Source organism: Pomacea canaliculata, linkage group LG13 (assembly GCF_003073045.1).
Source record: "Pomacea canaliculata isolate SZHN2017 linkage group LG13, ASM307304v1, whole genome shotgun sequence".
Taxonomy (NCBI): domain Eukaryota; kingdom Metazoa; phylum Mollusca; class Gastropoda; order Architaenioglossa; family Ampullariidae; genus Pomacea; species Pomacea canaliculata.
This window is the reverse complement of record NC_037602.1, coordinates 7,349,435-7,370,099: the sequence shown is the minus strand read 5'-3', so window position 1 is coordinate 7,370,099 and position 20,665 is coordinate 7,349,435. Positions and strand designations below refer to the sequence as shown.

The 20,665-nt window shown below is 35.9% G+C and overlaps 2 protein-coding genes across 6 annotated transcripts; one reads left to right on the top strand and one right to left on the bottom strand.

Annotated features, from left to right (window-relative positions):
• Positions 1-191: 191 nt before the first annotated feature.
• On the bottom strand, positions 192-15,698 carry LOC112553846 (mucosa-associated lymphoid tissue lymphoma translocation protein 1 homolog). Of its 4 annotated transcripts, none has more exons than XM_025221305.1 (18): positions 15,572-15,697; positions 13,958-14,325; positions 13,180-13,343; positions 12,004-12,175; positions 11,076-11,188; positions 10,026-10,082; positions 9,478-9,644; positions 9,130-9,262; positions 7,716-7,847; positions 7,290-7,442; positions 6,888-7,009; positions 6,284-6,546; positions 5,789-5,875; positions 5,461-5,582; positions 4,935-5,099; positions 4,440-4,603; positions 3,435-3,530; positions 192-2,644 (listed from the first exon to the last, which is right to left on the bottom strand). In XM_025221305.1, the coding sequence occupies exons 2-18, from the start codon at positions 14,113-14,115 to the stop codon at positions 2,450-2,452; spliced, it is 2,463 nt and encodes an 820-aa protein (XP_025077090.1). In that variant the 5' UTR covers positions 14,116-14,325; positions 15,572-15,697; the 3' UTR covers positions 192-2,449. The 4 variants fall into 4 exon arrangements, with proteins under 4 accessions (XP_025077090.1, XP_025077091.1, XP_025077092.1 ...); XM_025221306.1 differs by having other exon boundaries at positions 10,035-10,082; positions 15,572-15,696; XM_025221307.1 differs by lacking the exons at positions 11,076-11,188; positions 12,004-12,175 and having other exon boundaries at positions 15,572-15,698.
• A 427-nt stretch (positions 15,699-16,125) lies between these two features.
• LOC112553847 (HCLS1-associated protein X-1-like) lies at positions 16,126-20,606 on the top strand. 2 transcript variants are annotated; one of them, XM_025221310.1, is made up of 7 exons: positions 16,126-16,350; positions 16,601-16,755; positions 17,011-17,225; positions 17,531-17,594; positions 17,896-17,996; positions 18,478-18,631; positions 19,552-20,606. In XM_025221310.1, the coding sequence occupies exons 1-7, from the start codon at positions 16,277-16,279 to the stop codon at positions 19,686-19,688; spliced, it is 900 nt and encodes a 299-aa protein (XP_025077095.1). In that variant the 5' UTR covers positions 16,126-16,276; the 3' UTR covers positions 19,689-20,606. The 2 variants fall into 2 exon arrangements, with proteins under 2 accessions (XP_025077095.1, XP_025077094.1); XM_025221309.1 differs by having other exon boundaries at positions 17,845-17,996.
• The last annotated feature ends 59 nt before the right edge of the window (positions 20,607-20,665 follow it).

Below are 20,665 nucleotides of genomic sequence, written 5' to 3'. Positions count from 1 at the left end.
ATATATACCAGCGGGCGGGTCGGCCTTTGCCCAGGTCTGGCCTATAGGTACCTCACTGTCCACTGGCTGTTATCTTTCATTTATCATTATTAGTTTGCAATCTACCTTGGTCGTGATGCTGCGCATTATAAATTCCCATTATTATTAGTAGTAGTATCTCTAGCATGACCAACCAAACAAAAAAAAGCACATGGCTTTTAACAGCTTTATTTTCAACATTTAAATTAATGAACATGAATTGATAAGTGTTGTCATGGTTTGTGGAATGAAAAACAGACCTATTTCCCTAGTAAGACCCCTCTCAGTAAACCAGATTTCAGTGTTTTTAGTGAGAATGGGGAAGTTGTATTGTATAAATATTCTACTGCAAAGAGTTTAGTAGATTTTGTGAGCTGTGTAGTAACTATTTAAAGGTAACAGCTGAAATCGCAAGAAGTTATTTTAAGATGCATATTTTGAACTGAATTGTGTTACTGTCATAAGAATTCCTGTATTTAGCTAGGTTTTTTGTTTGTTTTTTATCAGTGTGTATTGGGTTATTTTACAAAATTTACAGTTTTTGTTTTAATTTTTAAAATGGCCATTCCAAATTGTATCATCAAAGCTACCACAGGAATTGGCAAAAATTTTAATTTTCTACAATGCAGTGATATTCATGATGTGCAACACTGGATTTCAAGGGATATCTATATGATGGTAAATAACATCCATGACTGCATGTAATTATGAATTACTAAATTCTGTTTTAACACCAATATTGTTGCCAAAGTCTCAGAAATCTGAAAGGGGTCTGCAGTCACCTCATGATTTATGTAAGAGATGTTTTTCAGAAGAATGCATGTAAAATTTTTTTTAAAGCATGCATAAAGGCATCTAGGTATATTTGTATTAAATTAACTGATAATGTAATCGAATTCCTAGGGTGTTTGTAACAAAAAGTGTCCTTTGATGTTTATTTTTTCAGCATGTGTAGTAGATACAAGAACGAGTTGACTTTTAACTTTTTTATATAAAAAAAAAAGGCTGTATTTATCTGCAAACACTTTTGGAAGAATTTCTGCTATTCAACATTAATTGTAACGCTGTGATCTTTGATAATTAAAAATTATTATGGATCAAAATTTTATCTTTGACTGAATCTGTACTTTTAAAGAGTGCTCAAAGACAACTTTAAAACTGGCTTATACAAATTAACATAGCTCAAACTTCAACATGAACTATGAATGCAATCCACATGAAGAGCCACTCAATTACCTGTGCAGAGCAGACTGAAAGTACATCCACAGAGGACAGACACAGCAGAGTGCTAGGAACAGGTGTGGAGAGAAAGATCAGATGGCAGACACTTTACATGTCCTCTAAACCAGTTGTAGCTCTAGATAAGGTCAGAACCCCAGACCTATCTACCACTAACAAACATCCTAAGCAATGCCAAGTTTATGGCAGCATCTGCATATATTTACATCTGTACATATATTTAAGAAAAGCTAAATAGAAACAAATCACTGATGTCTATGAAGTGAATCAACACTTTCAGGGGAGGTGACAGCAGCTTGAGGTAGCATCTTCCACCTGCTTCCCTGCCTCGAGTCCTTTTAATGCACAATAACTGATCATTACTAGAATTTGCTAGTATGTGTTCACTAATCTGAGGAAGATCACAGCTCCTTCAGAGACAACTAAAATCAACTGACTGAGGCAATATATTATTTGTTCATTGACTGGTACTGGTCAGTGGAGGCGGCACATAGCTGATGAGACGACCAGTTCACTCCTTCACGTTTGTGAGCCTGTTTTTCCTCTGGCTACCACAGCTTTCACCACCCTCCAAGGTACCTTGAAGGACAACCTTTTGATAAGGTATCATGCAGACCAGACCAGCTTATGTCACTTGACTGTTGCAAGTAGGAGTTCCTGGTGTCCTAAGCTTGTTCTTGACTGCCTGATACTCCTCTCAGTATCATCGAGTCATTTCCCATCTGTCAAGCATGATCAATACTACGAGGCACTTGTGCAGATTATACTTTGTAGTAAACATGTTGGTGTATTTCATCCAAAGACTTGGTTACCACTTCAAATCTGTGGTGCACAAGACATTTTACCACCTGTCCATCACACTTGATTACTTACTGCTTGCTCCCCACCCACCCAAAAATTGTGAGAATATATGCTGCCATCCTGAAAACTGTAAAGATCCATCACCTAAATCTACACAGATTGCAAGAGCTATGAAAAAAACTGGGATGCTTTCAAACATCTTAATCATTGTGATCTCTCAAAAGTGTAGCAAGGTTTCATTTTAACCCCCACCCCCTTAAATGCTTAATAGTCATCATTGTCCAATGGCCACTTTCAGCCGGTGTCCTCCTCTTCTGCTAATGAATAATAATAACAGTGTGATTGATACAGTACACGATTCCACTCAAAAGGATGAACAACAGATCCTGCACTAGTGGGTTTCCTCCTCTGTTTGTTCAACTGCATGTCTATGTCCAGAAACCTGGGGGCGAGGTCGCCATAACTGAAGACCAGCCACCAATGGGAGTTGCAAATCAACCTCTGTATCCTCTTTGCTAATGATGTAATCATGAGGGCCACTCCCTGGCAGACGATACCGCATTGCCAGCCCCACACGCAGGTTGTCCTACACAAGAGTACGTTCAAACTTTATTTCAATCATACAAAGGAAATATCTATTAACTTAATTTGAAACAAAATTAGAAACATCATTCTCTCCCTAATCTCTTACCAAAGGCCCCTCCCCCTTATATATATATATCCCACACCCAATAAATTAGGTCATATCAGCATAAATTTGAACAATGTGTATAGGTCATGAACAGCTAGGATGTTCCATTTTGGATAAGAAAGGACCATACAGACCAAATCATTTGGCCTGCGAATGATCTTATAAACATTCAAATGGCCCTCAAAGGAAAAAAAGGTTCCCCATTGTTAATATAGAAAAATGGACTTCTGGTGGACAAATTTTCCATATAGAAGTTATAGAATAATGCCTTAGAAAATGAGCTTATGCCATCAACATGAAGAGAAGGAGCAGGTGATACAAGCTCTCATGTCGATGGAGGTGCAAAATATCTTCTAAGTTAATCTCAATGGTGGCGCTAGCACCAACAGTTGTAAAGGACAATTGTATTTGAAACAGTTACGACCTCCCTTTGAACAACTTATAAGTCAAACTAGAATTTTCACACCACTCAAAAAAACAAGAGTAAAAAAAAAGATGGAGATAAACCTCCCTGGTGTTAAATCTTATAGTTACCAAGGCTCATAATTTTATGTAAAAACAGTGAGCTCAGAGCATTATTTGACCCCAATATGTAATGCCCAATTATCACATTGCTGCTATCTAATGGCAACATTTTTTTTCCAACAGATAAAGGTTCAGAAGGTTAAAGACTTAATTTGCTAACCTTTAGTTTCTGAATGTCAATGATGACATTCTTTGTTACAGACACATCTGTTCCACCATCACTCACACATGTTGGTTTTTTCATCATTGACACAGACTGCAACAAGAAGGTGCATGTCAATAACACCAAAAGGTTATAACATGTTAAGGCATTTTTTGTGATAATGCATGTCTACATTGTATGTGTGCATACCAGCACAGGTGAGATAAGAGATGGGTTAAGCAATCGAAAATATGACTGCAAGTTTATTTTGCACACTGCTTCTCAAAGGTTTTAACACTCATTGCTTGTTGCAGCTATTGTGTAAAATGCAATATAAGTCACAGTTCAGTGAGTTAATCTGGCGATTCCTTCTTCTTTCCATGGGTATTTTGCATCATGTCATCTGTTTATACCTTCTAACGCATGGGACAACAATAACTTATTTTTTTTAAACATTGCATGAGTTCATTTTGCTCTAAGATAAAAGATTATGGTGGATTGGAGAATATTGTTAACAATATATCCCAATCACGGATCTGAAACTGATAAAACTTCAACTCTGCTTTAAACCCATGAACTGCTGTAACAGAACTCATAAGGCAGTCAGTCTCATTACTTGGAAAGCCCTGACACTGTATTAAAAGAATATTTTTTATAAACTATCAACGTTGGTAGCCTTTAGTTTTCTTGAACTGTTTTAGTTCTTTGATTTCAAAACCGAGGTTTCATCTGTTCAGATTCCATGCTGGTTTTATATTATGAGTACAGCTTCATCAAGTTCAATTGCAGCGATCAGAATTAACTAAGCAATAATATTATGGTTACTATTTTATACTGTGCTATACTATATAAACCTATTATTTTCTCTTACACAAATGCAGATATATTTCAAAAGATTATAGAATGTCACAAAATACATTAGGTGCTGTGCATAAGGTACAGGTAAGATAAATACTCCTATAGTCTTTCCATAAATTTTTAATGAAATAATGCTCTTACAAATACTCTTGAAATAAAACTTACACTTGGTAGTTTGTGAATCCATGCTACACAGTATGGTAGATCACCACGTTCAGTGACCTTGACAAAGACACTAAGTACATTGGAGAATTCGTGCTGGAAGGACAGCATAACATTTACACCAAGCTGCTGAGGACTTAACTGAACCATCTGAACAGGAGGTTTGACTGCACACAAATGACACACATATGTGCTAGACATTAAATAAACAAGCAGAGATTAACTGTCTACTCTGAATAGAAAATTGTTCAAGATAACATGGAAAAAAAACAGTGCAAGAAGTACATCAGATGTCACACAGGCATCAGATGTCTCAGTATATTAATATAAAGCTTTAAGTTTATACATAACTCTGAGCACCTGCTAAAGATTGACAATACAAAGTCTCTCTCTCACAAACACACTCAACCACAATCTTTCACAACATATAGTATTTCTAAAAACAACCACCTGATAGAACAGCATAAAAGGACCTGTTTCTTAAAAAGTCTTACTCACGATGAGCATTTTCCCATGCCAGCTGACGGGCATTGCAAGCTCTTGTATGACCACTTGTTTGCACTGTGTCATGGAATGATCGGTCCACCTCAATCAGGTTAGATCGAACCTCAGGGATTTGGCGTGTTCGATGATTTCTATTTACCCTTATATCATTTCCCACAGCTGGAAAAGAAAAAAACCACACCAAACATGCAGAATACATAGACATCAGCAATACTTAGCATTTTGATCTCTGGCTTTTGATATGGTCATAATCTGAAGTGTTTTTCTTCTGTATTATTCAAAAATATTTCTGTATCTCTCTTCAGCAATGTTGAAGTATAAGACATATCGCTTTCAAATAAAAGTTTCACTAGTTTTGGCTAAAATGGACATAGACCAAAAAAATTAGCAGTTACTGAAATCAAGGGGTGAAAAGTTCATGAAGCGATGTTAATTCCTAAGAGCAGTATTCTAAGGTTAACTAAGAAATACTCTACATTTCCCATTACGATGAAAAATTCCACCTAAAATCTCAACGTACCTTCTCTGACTTTGCGGAAAATTTCCTCAATGCTGATTGGCTCTCTTAGAAGTTTCTCAAGATGAGTGACAAGAATACCCTTGCTCTCAGGGCGAGATTCATATGCAGCCAAACCACAACTCCTAAAGAATAAGAATAGGAAAAAAAAGGGGGTTGAGAAATCAATATATGATGTTAACAACAGGGATACTTGAATACTGGAAAACGCCATGTCTCCCTGAACACAACAAGTCCACAGATATCTTCTAGAATAAAGCTCCTTCTCCACCCTCCTACTGTAAAAATATAAGATGGACTCAAATAAAAATGTGTTTGAATTACTACTCACGTGGCATAGCAGACAATGGTGTTTCCATCTTCTACTGGTGAACGCTTCATGAGTGGTGCGTTTGGACCCTGACTTGGATTTTCTGACCTAAAAATAAAACAGGAAATGGCATAAAGACTTGTAAATGCAGAAATATATGAAGCGTAATATAACTTATGTAAGGCTGGCAACTGGGACAAATACTTTTAAAACGGATATGAATGATATATAGTAATAATTTTAGCTACTTCTTTTCAGGATTGTAGGAACAGAAGAACCTTGAGGCAACTTACGGAATATTTTATATAGTCATTTTATATCATTCATTTATTTTTTCAGTCGGGAGGGGTTTTTGAGACCAGCATCCATTATTATTATGTTCGTGTGGTTGTTTTTTTTTTTTAGTAAAGCACTTTGAGCCTGCCTTAAACTAATCAACATATCATTATTTATTAATACAAAATTACATATTCTGAGAAAACAAAAAGACCTTTTTAAATCATTATTTATTCTTACGGTTTGCGACAAATATCGAGGATCATGCAGCAAACTTTAGGTCGCTTCTGCTGCATTTTGCCAAGGACAAGATCAGCAGAGAGACACTCTTCTGTCTTGTAGTCAACTGGAACATCATTGGGGAGAATGTAGCATTGGTTGTTCTCCTCAAAGCCATGCCCGCAGAAGTAGAACACACAGTAGACTCCAGAGTCAATAAGCTCACAGAATTCTTCTACAGCTGACAGCATCTCGACAAGTGTCAGGTTCAGCAGAGACACAACCTATCAGCAGGCATGCCAAAATGATAAAAATTTCATTAATGTTACTCATCATGCCAATGAATAAAAATATTATTTGTCTCACAGACATGTTGCTGAACCAAGTACTAAGGATGTCAAATACAAAAGGACTGTGAAAGCTATGGATTGGGTCTTTGACAATCTTCGAGCTAAAGGAATTAACAATGCTATCAGAAATAAAAAATTATGAATAGTGAACATGAAGCTGTGAAATAGATGTTACCTTACATTTATCTTCATTTTAAATATCTCCAGATATTTGACAAAATCTCAAAGAATCACTCCTAATTTAAAAAGCATGCAACAGTGTCAAAGCTTAATACCTTAAAGCCAAGAACTTCCTGAAAGATGTTGGACAGGTTCTGGATATCTGTCTGAGGAGCTCGCAATGGCTGTTGACTCCTGTAGTCATAATTGCCAATCAGCAATGCTAGTTTGTCTGTGGCTGTTCAAGACACACATGACATGCACATATTCGAATGTCATTTAATTGTTGACCATTGGCAAGTGTACACACTGAATGAAAAATAATCTTTGTTTAACACTGGGATTCAAGAGTCCTTTCACAAACACAATAAATGCATTAGAATTTTTCTCAACATATCAGTGACTTTCTAAGACAATCCTATTGAAAAGAGTGCTGTAAAATTACAGAATCATAACAAACTAATCTTCATTCAAAGAAATTCATATGAAAATGATAATCAAGATGTAAAGCGACATACCAAAAAAATGTCTGAAGGAGGGTATGTCCCGCACCTGCAGTACAGCCCCCTTGGTTATGCGCTGCCCATGATCGTTTGAAATGAGACACATGTACACACCTTCTGCAGCTCTGTTGTTTACATTATACACCTTGAATTCACAGTCATTTGCACCTGTTAGGGGAGTGAAAAAGCGTAAAAGTAGTTTTTAACATTTGTTGATGCTTCAGTTTTGAACTCTTCTAGTTCATCCCAATAATATTGGTCATTCATGATTTTCTTTCTCTATCTTGACCAATGTACTATGTAATGCAGCTATGCAAAAAAAAAAAACAAAAAAAAAAACAACAGCTGCCTGGAAACTTGAACCTGCTCTGAGAGTTTGTTTTTTAAGCAGGACTAAGAACCTCTGTACTCTTTGTTTACTCATCATGCAGTTATACTTGCCTTGAATGGAGTCACAGTCTTTGAACCACTGGAACCGCAAATGACCAGAACCCTGAGCACTGCAGCGGAAGATGGCATGACCTCCAAGCTGAACATGACAAGACTTTGGATGCTCTGTAATTTCCGGCACCACTGAACATCAAGACACATCAATGTCACTGTTCTCTTTGCAAACATTTTGCATTGCCAGAATAGTACTTTATATTTATCCATATCAACATTCTGAAGTGTAAATCATACTTAAAGGTATGTCCATGGAGAAAAGGTGACTCACAATTTACTGTATGTTTAAACTACATGAATTTTGAAAAACACACTTTATTTAAAAAAAACAAAAACACATGCAACTTGCAAAAATATCATCAGTCTATTGGATACTGTGTTATAATTTTCTCCATATTGTCTCTGGTAGTGAGGACCATGGCATCCTACATGCCTGTAATCAAAACAAATTTCCAATGATACATCAGTGGTGGAGCCAAACTGACAGAAAAAGTGCCTTGCAAAGAATAAAAGGCACTGTACAGACAGCCACTTGCTCTGCGTGTGTTCCTGCTAACTGTAACTTCTCTTTTGCCCTTCCTTTATTGTAACGATTACATAAGGTCTACCTATAATTGTCTGTCTTTCTTTGTCCTCCCAAAATGTGATGCCATTTTGAGAATACTTTTGTGTCCGCTTTAACCTGTACCTGTATTAAAGCATCATCATGTCATACAGACATTCAAACAAAGCAGCTCAAATGACTCAAAGCAGTCTTGAAAACTATATCTTTAGAAGAAAATTTGGAAATGCTTCCCACACAGAATTATGGATTTTGACCGGCAGCACAGGAAAAAAAGGTGTATGAATGAAAGCAAATTATAGACAATTTTTGATACAACTAAATAAAGTCAAACTGACAGCAAGCAATTCCAAAATGTGACCATTTTTACATCTAAAATATATTTTCACACTATGCAAAGTTTTTAATTATGCACATTCCTATCAAATACCTTCCATATGTAAATCATGAGTCACCTGTATAAAGAATAAAGAAAAGAAAAAGAAAAGAGTGGATTGTTGTTCTCTTCAAACTCCAGTAAGAACCTGTAGTTATGCTTTCATTTTTTTTCCAAGACACATAAAGAACCAATCTCAAGGAAAAAACTTATTATATTCACTTCATAGCTTCTATTCCCTGTTGTATTTATATTTCAAAACTGGAATTTCAGCATGACATATTTCACAAAAGTGTTATAGTAAATCCGTTGAGATTTTGGTACTCTAGCTCTCCAAAATGTATAGTCAATATGCTGGTTAAATAAATTTACAGCTGTCCTTTATCATAAAATCATTAGAAATCGTGATAATGAGTATAAGGATGATGGATTCATTACAGAAAATGCAATGATCAACTTTTCAAAAACCTCACATGGCATGGGATCAAACATCGGCCAGACTGGTGCTGTCACACACACAGGAACTGCTCGACTTCTGACCATACCAAACTGGTTGTTTACTTCACACTGGTAAATGCCATCATGGGAACTGTCAGCCTGATCCACCTGTAATAGCAGGTCTTCACTGCATGTAAATCTGTATTATATGCACCAGGATGAGTATTAAAAACCTAGGAGTGCTTTAATTATATGATTCAAAGGAACTGGAGGATAAGTCTATTAAAAACAAAGGTAAAAAAAGGGACTCTTAAGTTGTTCTGGCTTCCTAACTTATACTAAAATGTTTGAATGGTCATTTTTGGCAATATTTTTGGCCCCACCTTGTAATACCCTGTTTGACACTGGTACACTGGCCGAGTATTTAACAACCACGTGTATGTCAGAGGAAGGTGGCCCCGTGCATCACAAATTAAGCAGAAGGTACTGCCAAGAGGTGTGCTTGTAGGGTCAGGCTCTCGAATAATGACTGGCAGCGTATATACTGGTTCTGGAAATGAAAATCACTTTTATATAAACTCTCATATAGTATCTTCATATGAATGATTGCAAAATATCACTTTAACTTTGATTTTATTATGCAAAACCCCTGATATAATAATTTGTAATCTGGTATTCACTAATGATCCAAACTCTTACATGTGCACCATACCAACAAGTATATGATATAAAGATTTCACAGGAAAAAAAAAAATCTTACACCAACTTACCCAAACTCTTCTAACAGGTTTTTTAAACCCAATTTTGAACTTTCAAATTAAGAACCCAAATGAAATTACAGATGTATATATATAATTTGCTAGTTTTTTAAAAGTAGGTAAAATGCTTTTTTCCTCAGTCTTGCGCAACTAACAAAATAAATTTCACAAACCCATTTCACCTGTTTTTCCAGGAACAGGGTAAGGTAGACCATTCTCTGTAAAAGGTTCTAAAACAGAAAAGAATAATTTGCTTAACTGTGCACAGGAGTATGCAGTAATGCAGTCTTTAATAGGCAAGACTCTGGAAACACCAAAATTGTCTTTGTTCTTGGGAAAACTTAAAGGTGTAGTAGGGTGCAAATTTTTTAATAATAATTGAGTCAAGTTAAGTGAAGTTAATACTACCTTTCCATTTTCAGTATACACACCTACAATCATCACATTGCACTGACAGAGGTAAACACCACATACATCGGAATTGTACTAAGATACATCCATGTGAAACCTCAGCCAACAGGAGAGCTGAAACCACATCAGTAAGTGTATATGTGTACAAATAAGATATTATAATTTTGACTTTTCTGTGCGTGGTGATGTTTGTAGGCATGTATCTTGAGGACAGAAGTAGTGGGGAGGTATACCTTCATCTTGGGAAATAGTCTCTTACACCCAGACCTTTAGTAAAGGTACCCCACTTAAGCAGGACATCTACCTCTAAAAGTGTTTGAATATGTTTATAGATCAACAGCTGTCTGCTACAATGCAAAAATGTTGAACTGAGGGCACTCAAGCAGATACCATATGCAGAGAAAGATCCGCATGCCCAAGACCAGAGCTAAACCCAGGACAGCCAACCCTCATTGTACTGATGACAGGCGCTAACTGTTGCACCACTGGACCGCCCAATAAAACTAGCAAATACAGAATACAACAGCTGAGACTATAAAGCCAACAAATACCATATGATTGCCTTGCACTAAGTTGAGTGGCTAGAGGAAGCAATCACAAGTTGGTTACAGATATGATTGACAAAGTGTGTTCTTGTGCATCCCCAAATCCAAAAATCTAAGCAAACATATATATACATCCACATACACTAACATGCCACCAAACATATAATTGTAGACAGGATTAGTCCATCTTCTGTAAAGTAAAATCTTAATAAGAAAATACATGACTCAATGAAAGGGTTTGCATTATTTTGGGGGAAAAATTCATACCTTTGGTTTCCTTTTGGGGTTTTGGAAGGACGGAGACAGTTGAATAATTTGTAAACTCGCCTTTTTCTGAATTATTGTAGACAAGGCAAGTATATACTCCACTTTGATCAGATCTGAAAGACAACGGTGTTAATCTAAGCTCACTACAGAAGTGATTGCACTCCTACAGTCTAAAACAAAACTGTATTAAACAAAAGATTTTTTATAGGAATTTTACAAGGTTAGGTCATAATAAATACTTAAGTGGATTATCCACAAGTACTTTCAGTATTTGGCCCATTGCAATGCAACACTTTTCTAGACAGATCACAGATGTTGACTCTGTGCATACAAAGTGGTGCTTAACCCTCTTAGCGCAATGGGCCACAAACATGACTCTGCTTATAGGACCCAATAATAGTAAACTGCGAATTTTCAAGTTCAAGCTTTCTCCTTTCCAAAAATTTAAAGGTTTCGTGGTCTACTGTTTACCTCAGAGCAGCAAAGTATAAAAACAAGCATCACCAACTGATGTCTTAAAAAATATGCCCTTGTTTTATTATGCAATTATATTTTTATGCAGTACTAAGAGGGTTAACTATTACAAGATTTTTCTGATTTCACTAGTACATAAACAGGTAATATCAAAGTTTTCCAAGGGTGTTCTGATTGTAACAGCCTACAATTAAGTGATATTTATCTCTTTCAGAATACTTCAACTTCATGAATCAATCTAACTAGTACCTGTGAAAATATATTGCCAAACAAAAAGAAGAAAGTGAATGCTGTGTGTACTGTGAATAGGTGTGTTAGATCTTGCACAATAAATATAGGCTGAAATTATCAGCATGTAGTTGTTAGAGATTAGATTTTAGCATGTTTGATGTATATCTAACCTAGTCAAATGTAAATTCACCTCCTAATACAGAAAATAATGAAGGGAATATACCTGGCATTATTGATTATCAACATTGAATCTGTGGCCCCAGTGATGGGTGTTTCTGAGCGATACCAGAGAAAGCGAGGATATGGAATTCCATTAGCCTCAACTGACAACACAATCTGATCTCCCTCATAGACAGTGACTGCTTCTTTTGGCTGTGTCAGTATTCTCACATGTTCTAGAACAGAATTTAGGTGATAGAGAATCTCAGTTACAATTATTTATGCCTGCCAATAGCTAAAAATAAATTCTAATTTATGACATCAAACTGTGACATTAACTACATATCTAACGATGTCAACAAGAACATTTTACTATAGAATCCATATTGATCATATAGTAGCTAAGTCCTACAAAAAATCAGATGAGATATGCTGGAATATCAGACAAGAAAATCTACAATTTCTGAGGCTGAAATTGCTGCCTTAATAACTATTGGTCTTCCTGGGCCTTCGTTCTCATCTTGAGGTCAGAGAAAGTACTGTTATGTAAATATCTAGAGGTGGTGAGGAAATGATAGCAGAGATTTCAAAATATCCAGTTTACCTCCCCTGCCATGACAGAGCTAATTTAAAATCTTAATTTATAAAAGTGCTTTCGATCTCTTTATCATGTGATTGGGTCTACTCAAGTAAAATAGAAATAAGAAACATGCCTTGACTTGGTAGCTGAAATCAACAGAATAAACACAAAATATACTTAACTACCTTAATATTCAGATCCATCAAAAGGAAAAATTGGTGTGAGCAAACTGATCTTTACACATCACAACAAGTGCACATGAGAAACTGATGTTTTCAAATCTTTCAAGCAGTGAAATAACCAGCAGTAGCAACATCATCAGCACTTATAGAAAGATCATTAGAAAGTCATAATCTCTAGGTAGGGAAAACTTCACAAGATCTTTTTGGCTTCATTGTCTGATGCAAACATGATGATGCTGATGATGATAACAGCTTATTAAAGCAAATGACAGATAGTTTTCTACATTACTTTCCTGTCTAATAATGTCATCTGGTAACAATCATCTAAGGCCCACATTATGACCAAGCAAGTGCTAAGGGTTGCTGAGTGAGGTATGCACAACAAGCTCGTATGAACAAGCAGCTGAAGTCAAGACACTGTAAAAGAATCGCTGTAAATGCAACATAGCCAAGAAGCCACAGTGCTGCACATACTTACGGTATTCTACAAGGTCAATAAGGATGGTGTCTAGCCTTAGCTTGTCTAAAAGCTCTACCAGGTGACGTACAGTCATCCCACGTGCTCCAACCTGCAGTAGCAACTGCTGTGCAGGGCTGCCATTGCTGTATATACACTGGGCCATTTTCTCCACCTCCATAGCCCTGATAATCAGAAAACCGACAATGTCATGCTTGCTCTGTCCATATATGTCGATATAGACACAATGAGTATATGCTGAGTATTGTCATCAGGCTGACACCAAACATTTTTTAAACTCTTCTTTTGCTGCAACAAATATCCCATGTAATTTAAACAATACTTGAATACTCTATCATCCACCCTGCCAAAAAAAAAGCCTTTAACTTGCAAATTTAAACACAATATGTTTGCAGTATTCTGATGCCTAGAATTTAAAAAAATATGTTTGAGGTTTTTGTCTAAAAGTATCTCCTTGTTCTTTGCACTTCCTTAATACCATAAATGATTTTTTAGAAATAAAAAAAAATTGGAATCTCAAAATCTTAATCTCAAACTTTAAACATAAAGGGACTGGCTCTGACTATTGATTGTAGTTGTCATGCAACCTTCAGTCACTGCCTGGACTTTTTGGTTACTGCCTGTTGAGGTAACAGTGGTCAGAATTATAAACATCCTAGGTGTAATGTGTTAATTAGCATCAGATTGCAACACTTATCAACATATAGATATCACACATATAGATAGCACAGATATCAACATACGAACAAACCAATGCATGTGACCAAAAAAGACTTACGTGAAACTGAAGTCTCCGCATAAACTGGCAGCAAAAAGCCTCCAGTAGCTGCAGTTGCTGGTTGAAAGGCTGTCCAATGTATCCCGCAGCCTATTCATAATAGTTCCTGGGAGCTGACGCACATTTGTGTTCTCTGGGAATTTTAGCTGATAGTCCATTTTCCTAATTTATTATCTCATGAGAAAAACAGAATGTCACATTCTTTTTTTATCATACCCTAAAAATGTCATCAACATCTGTTTCCATTGATGACTCAACATTTATTTCTTCTCTCTTCTCAAAATGTCCACATATGAAGGCGCTGTCAATCCAAAGTAGATGAGAATCAACTATTGTGAGCAGACATGATCTGTATTCCTTGAGGCCACCTAGATAAGGACAAAGTTGTTGTTGATTTACCCAAGGCTTACAATCACATCTAGAGTCACAAAACAGTGCAAAGAAGTGTATTTTATTTTCAGTAAGATTTCTTTTTTTTTTTCCTTTTTCTCCTTTCTATCTCAAATATGCCAAAAGAATAACTTTGAGAAAATTAAACTAGGTCAGATAAACAAACAAGACTGTCATAAAGAACAAAAGATCTGTCGCACCTGTATTTTTATTTACTCAACCCCATCCAATTTTTCAACTTACTGCATCAGTGGTTATAAAAGAAATTTTAATATTCCTCTTTTCACAGCTCTCACAGCTCTTTTCACAAAATTTTGACATTAAAATGGTCTCTGCAATGCACTGATACTAAAAATACCAGTACAAGGAAATGAACGCTGTTTAACAAACAGGATATTGCTCAATCAGCTAAATAAATTCTGTTCTATACCCTGATAGCAATGGAGGATAAAAGACTGTCACATCTTGAATCAGAGTGTACTAGGTTACTTTTTTTTAAATCAAACAGTAACTGTTTACTGTTACAACAAATAACATGTTACATATAGTTCTTTAGAGAATGAACTTATTAACTTTTGCTCTTTTTTGTCTATTTTGTATACAACAGCGAACCTTAAAATAAAAACAAATGAAAAAAAATTTTTTGAATGTGACGGCTTTGATCAGCAGTATTTTTCCTTTTAATTAGCATATTTTTTTCAAAAGACCCATATGATGGTTAAGAAACTTGAATACTGATTCCTAAGGAAGCAAAAGTGCCCCGCTGTCAATATTGTAATATTCTGATGGCAAGAGGTTCCACTGACAACCATGCCTGGGATGATAGGTGATCAAACATATTCACCGCTGATCACTATATAAGAAGCATGAAAAGATGTTTTCTAGTTCTCTGGTGCTCCTCCATAGGTAATCTAAGCACGCACACTTAAATTGTCAACAAGATGGTCCCAGTCCTAGTATTCTTGAAAATATTACTAAATTTTAAAAAAACTTCAGGTGCTTTTCTAATCTGAAAATATATCTCTGATGAACTCCCACTAAACAATTCTGATATCGTGAAATATGTATATGTTCCAATCCAAAATCGCACTCGTCACTCTCACATATATATAAACTTGTGTGAGATTGACATCGATACGAACAGGCATACTTAAGTGAAAAAAACATAAAGGTCTCTTGATTTTCACTATATTTTCTATGTCACGCAGATAAAATGTTACCTACCCTGCTTAAAGATATGCTTTTTGGCGATGTTTTCGATTGAAGTGCCACAAACCCAATTACAAGTACGGTCTTGTTCTAAATATAGTACCAGGAAGTTCCCTAGAAATTGTGACGTCTTTCAAGGTACAGCCAATCGGCACACCTAATGGCAGAGACATTTATTTTACCCAAAGTCTTGTAGAATTACACCTTGAAGCGTGACGGTCATGTTTATCTTTGAATATAAATAACTCTTAGACTCTAATAGTTAAAATAAAACTATGGCCGATTGTACTATTCTTCTAATTTTAATGACGATGGGAGATTTCCCTGGATATTGAGTTGTTTCATGTGACGTCATTAAAACATGCGCGGAGGAGAGCTAATCTTTGATCAACGCTGAGACACTTCTGATCAACCTGCATGAGTTGCGTATCACATGATATGCAAACGAAAGTCATAATTCATGGGATCAAATGACTTTCACTTCGTATTGCTGCAGCGACGACACCCCTGCCATAGATGACTTTGTGACCTGTCCCCTTCTCACTCCCGGTAACTCTTGGTAAAAATACGGAGTGGTAGTTCTTGCTGGTTCGTGCTCCCATTGGATAACGAGCTTTCTGGAAGTTTTGTTTACACCGTAGGTTCGTCCTAGCACGAACCACACGAACCTATACACGTCTGTTGTCTTACTCAGCAGTCAACAATAGGGTGGACCATAACATGAACCCAGAAGAGCTATTCAAACGTTTCTTTGGATTCACAAAGTTTCCAGATGGAGGATACAAAGGTTACGGGTAAATGTAGCAACATTTAACGTCACTGTCGCATATGTGATGTAACATTGAGCTGACATTCATTTTCTGTTTTGTACTACAGAGTACGTAACCCTGTTACAGGTTGCATCAGAATTATATGTGTCTAAATGTGATCAACAAAACGATTGTATTATTATAACTTAGTTAAATATTGTTACATTAGCATAATCAGCACTATAAAGTGTTAAATTTAATGTCATTATGAAATTATTATATCCTGATGTTTTAGCCATGAACATGATTCGGAGAACTGGTCCTCAGAGGATAATCTTCATTCAGATGTTTTCGGTGAATTTGAAATTGAGATGAATCGCCAGATGGAAGAAGTTGATCGTCATATGAGGGAAATGTTCCGGGTATTTCGCATTGCTGAAGTGCCATCATGTGAGTTCTTTTTTTAATACGTTTTTAATCCAGTTACAGTTGTTTTACTATACAATCATGCGTTACTTAATGATGGAGATATATTCTGAGAAATGTCAGTGACAAAATGAGCCGTAGTATTATATTTTTCAGAATTACTACAGAAATTAACAAGTTTTCTTTGCATAATCAGGCATATTAAGTCTAGTTTTCCAATCATTTGTAAGATGCCACAAGCACTAACTTTATAATGCAGTTTACTTGCTACCATTGCAGTATTTCCTTTCCCAGAGGGATCCCACACACATCAGCATGAAACTAACCCACGGAACTTCATGCTGAAAGAAGATGATACAAATCATAGTCCATTTTCTCTCTCGGAACCAGTTCTTCCAAGATCTCCTGCTTCTCCAAGCAGACCATCTCCTCCAACCATGCCAACACCACCTCCAGCAAAAAATTTACCCACCCTGCCGGAAACAGATTCACTGGTGCGATGTATTAAAGTAAATTTCTTTGTGTGCGTGTGTGTGTTTTGCATGCATGTCAAAATGCCTGAGGTTAATGGGTGTTTTGCAAGTCTCACAAACATTGGTGTTGATATAGGTGTACACACATCTATATGCATACACACTGGCTACCCCTATTAAGTTCTCAGTTTTTCTTACTTTTTTTCTGTGTGTGTGTATATCACACATGCTAAATTCCTTGTCCCATTTTTTTGTCATTCTTTAATATCATAAAATCATGCTTAAAAGATAAAAAAAAAAATAAGGTCTTATATTTTTGTACACAGTTTGAGAAAATCTTCACCATACCTAGGTGGAACAGAATCCGCCCACAAGATAAGTTAGACTCAGGTGAGCATGTGGTAAACTGGCTAGAACTTAGTAGGTGCACATACAGCTGGAAAGGGAATTATTAGTCATCTTTTTAGCTGCAAGCTTTGTGTTTCAGCTTTAAAATTTTCAGTTGCATAAATATGAGGTGTTACTAGCCTGCACCAGAGACATCTGTTTGTGAAGTAAAGAGCAAATGTCCTGAAAATAAAGATTTAATTTTTTTAAACTGGAACTGGTGTCATACATTTCTTTAATGAATAAATTACAGATTTAGATACCAAGTCTCCCAGCAGCTCAGAGATTGCTGATCTGTTAAAAGGACAAGAGCAAAGAGAATTATCTCCACTTAAGCCTCAGCAGCCACACAACTTCTTCCGCACTAACAGCTATAGTTTCAGCACCATAGTAGGACCAGATGGGGTAAGGGTTTATTTATTTTATTTTATTTTTATTTTTTTTTTGCTTTGATATATCTATATATTTCAGAAGCTGTTTTTTTAAAGTAGCTTTGCACCAACTGTTTGCATGCATTGCTTTTTCTGTAGTCCCATAGGTTGCTTAAATGCTTAAAGATTCTTTTGGAATATGGTTGTACCTCATAGCTGAATCTCCAAGCAAGTTGACAACAAAAAAGTTTAAAGCAAAGAATTTAGTTTTTTATGCAAAATAATAGGCAAGAAATAAGTGATTAAATTTAAATACTAAAGATGTATATGTTAAATATATGACATGAAAAGTTTGCCATCATGAAAAATTTTCATAGGTGACATAAATTCAAATGCCTTCAAAGTTGGGATAGTATGAAAGGACTCTTTGTGATTCCAAAACGAGTAAAATGGTTGCCTAAAGTTATGTATAAAAAGAAATAGTACTACATGTATATCAATCAAATGATTCACAGAAAGTGGAGGAAAGGCGTATTGTTCGGGATTCAAGTGGCAGAGAGGAAGAGACCATCACTAGAAAAATTGGTGACAGTTCACATTCTGTGACAACCATCACAGGTGAAGGAGGTGTTGTTGAAAAGCAAGAAACCTTTCAAAATATTGAAAAAGGTAAATATTTCCTTGTGGGTAATTAATTTATTAGTGTTTTATTCTACATTTCTATTTTCATTAGCTTTGCCATTATTCATGGTTATTCTCCAGCCCTCATATTTCCATCACTAGATAGTTTTGCTGTAGGCTTCAAAATTTAATTAATGCGCAGGATCTTGGATGCTTAGTTTCACTTAAAAACTTTGTAAGACTATGACATATGATTTTACATATTATTATTAAGCACAATGAATAGATTAGTTGTCTGTGGCTAATATAATGGAAATCCCAGTCAATTTCATATAACTATGTAGATCTTGTGCCTTGAATAAGGACAATTTATTTTTTATCAGCTTTCAAATCCTTTCATAAATGTGATATTCTCATCTGCAGAGCAAGTATATAAAGATGAACACAGAAAGATGAATTTACATAATACTAGATAGGAAGGAAAAAATAGTATAAAGTTATCACTTTTATTGTGTGGAAAATAAGACATTCTGCTACTTTTAATTGCAGAGACTCTTAAAGATTGCATGCATATAATTTGAAAAGAAAAAAATCATACAGACAAAAATAAAAAAAAATCCATAAGGTGTAATTATGATTTTCCTGTGAAGCTGCCAAAATGCCATGTCTTTAGTGACATGATTCTGCTATGGTAAAATGATGAAATTATTGTGCTCCAAAGCATGAAAAAAAAAAAGCCTCACATTTTTATAAATATTTCTGGTTATTTCTGTAATATTTCTGTACCATTATTACTCGTAAATGTTAAGAGGGTACTGATTGGTTCCATCTCACCATTTCATTGTGCTTATCCTAGTCTTTGCTCTAAAGCCATGTAGATACTGAAACAGGGACTAATGTTTTTATGTTTCAGTTGTTTTGAAGTAAAAATAATCTGCATATTTCTGTTAATGTCAATTTTCTTCCAGATAAATTGTCTGAGTTTGACAGGAACTGGGGAGAACACTGGAGGAACAGGTCTGGACTCATGCTGGAGCCAAAACAGCCATCGCTTGATGACTCAAAAAGCATTTTTGAGAAACTGTTTGGTTTATCATGGAAATGATGTTGTTTTACTACATTATAACCAAAAGATGTACATTAATGGACAGAAAGCTGAAGACTTCCAGGTGCGTGATTCCTGGGTTTCAGCAAAATTTCTTTCACCTTGCCTTTTCAGTTTTCGATCTGAAGTTAAGAGAAGCAAAAGAGCATATATCAGGATTTCCAACACAACAGTTGTAGGTAAAAAAACTGAGTTTAGTTATTGACGTTTAGCACATTTTGGAGGTTACTAGCTGTGGCTTTGTTTTTATTGCATTTCATGTAATGATCAGTAGAGCTAGAGAAAGAAATTAACATTTGTGTATGATAAACCTAATGACAATATTCAGGCTGCGGGTTGTTTTGTATCTGTTTATACACCAGAAATAATGTTCACCTTGTTTGTCCATTATTTGCAAATGAGGTATCAAAGTTCCCAGCAAGGCACCTTTTCAGGAGCTATTCACAGGTTTATTTTTCTGGTCTTTGCTGTGTTTACTTGCAATAAATTCAGAGCTTGAATGAGTATAAGGAATCATTTGATGGTTTGATCACTATGCTATGTTGTTTTTTTTTTGGGGGGGGGGTTTGTTGGGTTTTTTTTTTCCGCACAAGCATTTGAGAACCGGGAACAGTTTTATCATAACCCTAACCTTTCTATTAAAAAAAAAACTTAGTTGATGAGGAGTGATACTTTAAAAAAGGTACTATGGGACATTCGCTCTAAAACCACCGGCTCCACGCCTGTTCAACTGAGCGAACCCGTGGTATCGAGGTCAAGCTCAACACGCACGGTCCTGCGGGACACAGTGAACGACCACGGCCCAGTCCAGCTGATTAGCGCTGACCTATTTTAAGATCACCATGCTCTCACATTCTGTGACTTGATCAAGTTATAAAATTAATGAAAAGATGCTATTTAGCTGGTGTACAGCTGATTTGACTATCTCTTGTTTTGTTTCCGTACGAATTATGTGTTTGAAAGGGGTCCACGTAGTA